This window comes from Cherax quadricarinatus, unplaced genomic scaffold, assembly GCF_038502225.1.
Source record: "Cherax quadricarinatus isolate ZL_2023a unplaced genomic scaffold, ASM3850222v1 Contig5227, whole genome shotgun sequence".
In the NCBI taxonomy this organism is placed as follows: Eukaryota; Metazoa; Arthropoda; class Malacostraca; order Decapoda; family Parastacidae; genus Cherax; species Cherax quadricarinatus.
This window is the reverse complement of record NW_027200253.1, coordinates 15,137-22,656: the sequence shown is the minus strand read 5'-3', so window position 1 is coordinate 22,656 and position 7,520 is coordinate 15,137. Positions and strand designations below refer to the sequence as shown.

Genomic DNA, 7,520 nt, shown 5'->3' with positions numbered 1-7,520 from the left:
CTAATTAATAATCTTGAGGTTAATGATGAGCTTGGGGAAAGTGATCACAAATCACTCAGTTTTAATATATCATGGAATTCCCCTAATAATGGCAATCAAGTCTCTGTCCCTGACTTTCGCTTGGCTGATTGACTGAAAAATTACTTAGGTGGGCTGAACTGGAATGACCTGACTAAGGGTCAGGTAGGTGGTGATGGTTGCCGATATGACGCTTTCCAGGGCATAGTTCTAGCTGCTCAGTCAAATTATGTTCCAAATAGGGAAATCAGATCAAACAAAAATGATCCTAAATGGATGAACAATAGATTAAAATATCTAATTGGTCAAAAGAGAGGCATATATAGGCAAATCAAAAGAGGAGAGGGGCAATTAAGAAATCGATATATTCAGTTAAAGAGAGAAATAAAAAAGGGAATTAGAAAAGCAAAAAGAGATTATGAGGTTAAAGTTGCAAGAGAATCGAAGACTAACCCAAAAGGATTCTTTCAGGTATACAGAAGTAAGATCAGGGACAAGATAGGCCCACTTAAAAGTTCCTCGGGTCAGCTCACTGACAGTGATAAGGAAATGTGTAGAATTTTTAACACATACTTCCTCTCAGTCTTTACACAGGAGGATACCAGCGATATTCCAGAAATGATAAATTATGTAGAACAGAACGATAATAAACTGTGCACGATTAGGGTCACAAGTGACATGGTCCTTAGGCAAATAGATAAATTAAAACCTAACAAATCCCCAGGCCCTGATGAACTGTATGCAAGGGTTCTAAAGGAATGTAAAGAGGAGCTTAGCACACCTTTGGCTAATCTTTTCAACATATCACTACAAACTGGCATGGTGCCAGATAAGTGGAAAATGGCAAATGTGATACCTATTTTCAAAGACCAATAAGCCTGACCTCCATAGTGGGAAAATTTATGGAAGCAATAATTGCCGAGGCAGTTCGTAGCCACCTTGAAAAGCATAAATTAATCAACGAATCTCAGCATGGTTTTACAAAGGGGCGTTCCTGCCTTACGAATTTATTAACTTTTTTCACTAAGGTATTTGAGGAGGTAGATCATGGTAATGAATATGATATTGTGTATATGGACTTCAGTAAGGCTTTTGACAGGGTCCCACATCAGAGACTATTGAGGAAAATTAAGGCACATGGAATAGGAGGAGAAAATTTTTCCTGGATAGAGGCATGGTTGACAAATAGGCAGCAGAGAGTTTGCATAAATGGGGAGAAATCAGAGTGGGGAAGCGTCACGAGCGGTGTTCCACAGGGGTCAGTGTTGGGCCCCCTGCTGTTCACAATCTACATAAACGACATAGATGAGGGCATAAAGAGCGACATCAGCAAGTTTGCCGATGACACCAAAATAGGCCGTCGAATTCATTCTGACGAGGACATTCGAGCACTCCAGGAAGATTTGAATAGACTGATGCAGTGGTCGGAGAAGTGGCAGATGCAGTTTAATATAGACAAATGCAAAGTTCTAAATGTTGGACAGGACAATAACCATGCCACATATAAACTAAATAATGTAGATCTTAATATTACGGATTGCGAAAAAGATTTAGGAGTTCTGGTTAGCAGTAATCTGAAACCAAGACAACAGTGCATAAGTGTTCGCAATAAAGCTAATAGAATCCTTGGCTTCATATCAAGAAGCATAAATAATAGGAGTCCTCAGGTTGTTCTTCAACTCTATACATCCTTGGTTAGGCCTCATTTAGATTATGCTGCACAGTTTTGGTCACCGTATTACAGAATGGATATAAATGCTCTGGAAAATGTACAAAGGAGGATGACAAAGTTGATCCCATGTATCAGAAACCTTCCCTATGAGGATAGACTAAGGGCCCTGAATCTGCACTCTCTAGAAAGACGTAGAATTAGGGGGGATATGATTGAGGTGTATAAATGGAAAACAGGAATAAATAAAGGGGATGTAAATAGTGTGCTGAAAATATCTAGCCTAGACAGGACTCGCAGCAATGGTTTTAAGTTGGAAAAATTCAGATTCAGGAAGGATATAGGAAAGTACTGGTTTGGTAATAGAGTTGTGGATGAGTGGAACAAACTCCCAAGTACAGTTATAGAGGCCAGAACGTTGTGTAGCTTTAAAAATAGGTTGGATAAATACATGAGTGGATGTGGGTGGGTGTGAGTTGGACCTGATAGCTTGTGCTACCAGGTCGGTTGCCGTGTTCCTCCCTTAAGTCAATGTGACCTGACCTGACTAGGTTGGGTGCATTGGCTTAAGCCGGTAGGAGACTTGGACCTGCCTCGCATGGGCCAGTAGGCCTGCTGCAGTGTTCCTTCGTTCTTATGTTCTTAAACCTGATTGATCTGGCACTTGGTAGAGACACTAGCCCAGTTTTCTCTATAAAACTTCAACACTTGTCCCAGCAGTGTTTCTGATATCTTTTGGTAATATGTTTAAAAATCTAGGACCATAGTGACACATATTGTTAAGGTCTAGAATTATAGTTGCATCCACTGTTTAGTTACACCCGGTGTTTAGGTGTTCCAAAGTCATAGTTAAACCCGGTGTCAAAACGCACATACAGAGGTAAATTAGTGAGAGATAACGACTTTGCGTTTCACCGAGTTGACGATAAAAGGAGTAGCTGTCTTTATCAAGATAAGGAAGTGAGTGGTGGAGGAGGGAGATAAGATGTGTCGGGAGCGGTACTGCAGGCTGATAACCTAGCTACTAGACCAGGTACATGACCAGGTACTGGGCCAGGTACAAGACCAGGTACAAGGCCAGGTACAAGACCAGGTACAGGACCAGGTACAGGGCTAGGTACAGGACCAGGCACAGGACCGACCAGATACAGGACCAGGTACAGGACCATATACGGGATCAGGGACAAGACCAGGTACAGGACCAGGTAGAGGACCAGGTACAGGACCATATATGGGACCAGGTACAAGACCAGGTACGGGACCATATACAGGTCAACTGATGGTAATCAGTGTTTTCTTAGTTGACCCTAATGACGTGTGCAGCTGGTCTTGCTCAGACGTACATGTTTCTGTTCGACTTTGTGGTGGTGTTGAGATCAACAATGGCGGCCTCGAGGCACGTTCACTTAGACTTGTCATTTTCTTGGTAAATAAGATGTGCTTCATTTCATGGTATGGTGTGGGAGTGTGATCTGGTGTATCACGAATGTGTTGCGGTGTTCCACACGTGTTTCAGTGTGCCACACTTGTGTTGCAGTGTATTACGAATGTTACAGTGTGCCACACTTGAGTAGCAGTGTATTAAGCATGTTACAGTGTGCCACACTTGTGTTGCAGTGTATCATTCATTTGTTGCATTTTTATCAACCCTGTAAATTGTCTTCCTTAAATCGTAACTTTTCTTATGATCCTTGGATGTCTGACCAATATAAGAATGATTCTCCACATGGGATGCTGGTAAGGGGTAAGGCGTAAGGGAGAAGGCGTAAGGGGTAAGGCGTAAGGGGTAAGGCGTAAGGGGTAAGGCGTTTCAATGAATTCTTTAATAATTTCGGCTGAGAGCATTGTAATACACATCAGAAATAGTGAAGAACTTTAAATAGGAGCAACGCTTCTATCTGTTAAGATATTTGTCAATTCACAAACACACACACACACACATACACATATATGTGTGTGTGTGTGTGTGTGTGTGTGTGTGTGTGTGTGTGTGTGTGCGTGTGTGTGTGTGTGTGTGTGTGTGTGTGTGTGTGTGTGTGTGTGTGTGTGCGTGTGCGTGTGCGTGTGTGTGTGTGTGTGTGTGTGTGTGTGTGTGTGTGTGTGTGTGTGTGTTTGTATACATTCTTCACCGTTATTCATTCAATCACCGTCTAGTCAGAAGCATACCGACATCACAGTTCAGATAACCTTCCTAACTACAACATCCTCACGCCTCCTTCAGGGTACAGGCACTTTGCTTCTCACCTACAGGACTCATTCATATCTAACTAGTTTCCCAGAATTTCTTCATCTCTTCATAAATGTGACCTTGCTCACTTCAACAACGAGAAAAAATCATAAAAACCATTTAACCTTCTTCCCCTCACTCTTGTCTAACACCCTTACACAAGCCTGTTGAATGTCCAAGCTCCTAGCACCCAAAATCTCCCTCCCTCCTGGGACGACTATTATCCATCCTTTCCTCTGCCCCAGATTCATATGCCCTTCCAGCTTGTGGGAGTACACCAATCTCACTCTCTCCCTGTTACAAGAAAGAATAGTATTCATTTAAGGTCTGTCAACACAAAGTGCATATGCAGTACAGTCACACATTGTGTACATAGTTGTACTGTGCTTAAAGTGACTGTTGAGGCCTTTAACTTTTGTAGATATCCCCAGAAACTGTTGTGGCATTTTGTATATATTCTGACACATAAATCTCCCTTGATGATGTGTAAGAACTGCGAGCAACATCGCAGTGTATGGTTCAGTGTCTATACACTTAAAGTTTATTTTAATCATTACAAAAGGGATTAAAATATATTTCACTCGTGGTTAAGAGGACATATAGCTTCAGTGACGCTTCTTTAGTCGACTGGTTTTAAACCCAGTTAGCTAACTCCTCTGAGCACCACGTCATTTGTTATGAACTAGTAAGTATAACTCTTCCTTATTCTTCTTTTCACGTATTTCAATTCTAATAATCCACACACTATTCCAATTTTCTTTCAGCTTCTTTCGTGCGATACAAGTACATTAAAATTTGCATCCCAAGAGACTGTTATTTTCCCTCTCACCTTAAAGAGCCAAAAGTACCAGCACTTGTTTCCTAGAGCCATTCGCATCTTAAAGAGAATAATAATAGATGCTATCTAGTTAAATATCCTGCCACACAACGCACAACAATTTATACCATTGAATGGTTGGAGTTGACGTTTTCACGACCACTTGTATGATTTTAGAATCAATTTATTAAGAAAAACTCGCGTGCAAGGAAATCCAATCCTGCTGGAAGGAGTTCAGGCAAGCACTAGCTAAAACCTTTCTTGAAGCAAGGAAGAATAAGCTAATGTGTAACACGTTAATGAGATACAAAATACTCCACATACCTGAGCGACCATGCCTTCTGCATGTACAATGTAGTTGTAGGTGCTGCGTTTCCACTCCAGGTCCGCCTTTCTGGGGTCCAGGCACGGGTCGTGCTGGGGAAGACACACTGCATACTCGTGGAAGAGGTAGTCGTGCGTGGGGGCAATCCAGCGGTGTATGGGGAAGAAGTACACACTCTTTTCTTGAGCTGAATTCTCTTTAAGGTACGTGGAGCCTAGAAAATTTTTGGTCGACTTCTTTGTGTGGTCTTTGGATGTTTTCTTCTTGGGTTTCCGACGGTCCTCGACGTGGATGTAGTCACAGAACCAGTCGTCGGCGATGCCCTTGGTGTCTCGGGATAGTCTCAGGTACTTCACTTTGCCGAAGTCGGTAGGGCAGTCAATGTTGTAGGTGTCTCTTTTAGAACGCTCCAAGTCGTTGTAGAGAATCTTGTCCAGTTTCACTTTCGGGGTGACCAAACCGTTCTCGTCCTCCAAGACAACGTAAACATTTGCGTCTGTTCCTGCACCTTCCTGATCGCCTGTCTTCACCACTAGATGGAAAGCTTTCTTCATAATCTTTGACAAATGATCTTGATCATTCAAAAAGCCACTTTCTCCTATTAGTTTTTCACTTGAATTATTAACTATTGATGTGTTTTCTGTAATAATAAAAAAAGAGAGAATGAAAGAATTGCCTGCGTTTAATTATTTCCAGTCAAAATTAACGAACATTTTTGACAGAAATAATGAAAAAAATATGTATTGATATATTTCGCAATGCTGAATATTATCTAAACATAAACGACTGTTTTCGTTTTCATTTGTATCGAGTGACAAACTCTGCATGACGCTCTGGTGAGCCTCGCTCCAAGTTGCAGCTGATGTTGTGAGAGGAGCAGAGCAGATGCTAGTACTGTTGTAGCGACGTGAAGGTAGTGGCACTCGGGACTGACACAGTATTACAAAAGTACCAGGCTGGGGAGTGAAAATTAAGCTCCGCTTATCAGATATATGAACATAATGAGAGCCCCACCAAGATAAGGGAAGTCGTGATGTAACTGCTTGATGGAGTAGTTAATTACGGGTGTCATATTCCTCCTTCACTACTGATTGAGTCCTCCGCCACACAGGGCCACACCTGCGTCACACAGGGCCACACACGTCCACACCTGCGCTACACAGGGCAACACCTGCGCTACACAGGGCCACATCTGCTCCACACAGGTCCACACGACCACACCTGCGCCACACAGGGACACACCTGCGCCACACAGGGACACACCTGCGCCACACAGGGCCACACCTGCTCCACAGGTCCACACCTGCGTCACACGGCCACACCTGCTCCACACAGGTCCACACCTGCGTCACACGTCCACACCTGCGCCACACAGGGCCACACCTGTTCCACACAGGTTTACACCTGCGCCACACGGCCACACCTGCGCCACACAGGGACACACCTGCGCCACACAGGGCCACACCTGCTCCACACAGGTCCACACCTGCGTCACACGGCCACACCTGCGCCACACAGGGCCACACCTGCTCCACACAGGTCCACACCTGCGTCACACGTCCACACCTGCGTCACACACGGCCACACCTGCGCGTCCTCGGTAACACAAAGCCACGCTGCCACACCTGGAACATCCATATTCATAATGTTACAACATAATAGCTCCAGAAAAGCTGAAAACTGTTAGTTAAATTTTCACTGATATCTAATATTTTTTTCCTTCGCTTTTCGTCTTTTTTCAGAAATAAGAGTTTGAAAACAGCATTTATCTGTATTTTGAATAAACTTTAAAAATAAACTTAACTGCATAGGCCTACATTCCCAAAATATTAAACAATTTTTTCTTAAGAAAATATACAGTTGGAGAGGCTTCAAATTAAATCCAAAGACATGTCAAGTTATTAAATAAAAAAAGTGTATATCAATCACTTTTTTTAAATAGTTCCATTACTACTACTACTACTACTACTACTACTACCACCTCTACCCACGCATCACCTCACCTGACTCCTGCCACTATATATATATATGTGTTTTCTTAGTTTTCTCTGTATTAGGACTGAAGAAGCCACTCGTGGCGAAACGTTTCCTTTAATAAATGTCCTGAACTGTACATAAGTGTCTTTTTCCACATGAGGGAGTATGTTGTAAGAGTGAGGGAGTATGTTGTAAGAATGAGGGAGTATGCTGTAAGACTCACTCTTACTGGAGATCGTTGACAGACCACAACATTCGAGTCTGAGAGTCATGTGATCCTTGATAACATTGTATTACTTGTACCCTGCGTCACGGCTTGTTGTCCCCCCTCCCCCCTGCTGGACACCTCACAACCACACGACACCACCTGTTCGTCAAATGTTTTTTTTTTCTTTTTTTTTATATGCACTGGAATAACCTTCCTGATATCACAACCTGTTCTACCCGTTTACCTTTCCTCTCTCGTTTCCCTTTACAACGTACGTGA

At 42.8% G+C, this 7,520-nt stretch overlaps 1 protein-coding gene across 1 annotated transcript; it reads right to left on the bottom strand.

Annotated features, from left to right (window-relative positions):
• Nucleotides 1-3,836: 3,836 nt before the first annotated feature.
• On the bottom strand, nucleotides 3,837-6,096 carry LOC138852221 (polyunsaturated fatty acid 5-lipoxygenase-like). Its single transcript, XM_070081940.1, has 2 exons — nucleotides 5,877-6,096; nucleotides 3,837-5,696 (listed from the first exon to the last, which is right to left on the bottom strand). The coding sequence occupies exons 1-2, from the start codon at nucleotides 5,881-5,883 to the stop codon at nucleotides 4,981-4,983; spliced, it is 723 nt and encodes a 240-aa protein (XP_069938041.1). The 5' UTR covers nucleotides 5,884-6,096; the 3' UTR covers nucleotides 3,837-4,980.
• Nucleotides 6,097-7,520: the final 1,424 nt, after the last annotated feature.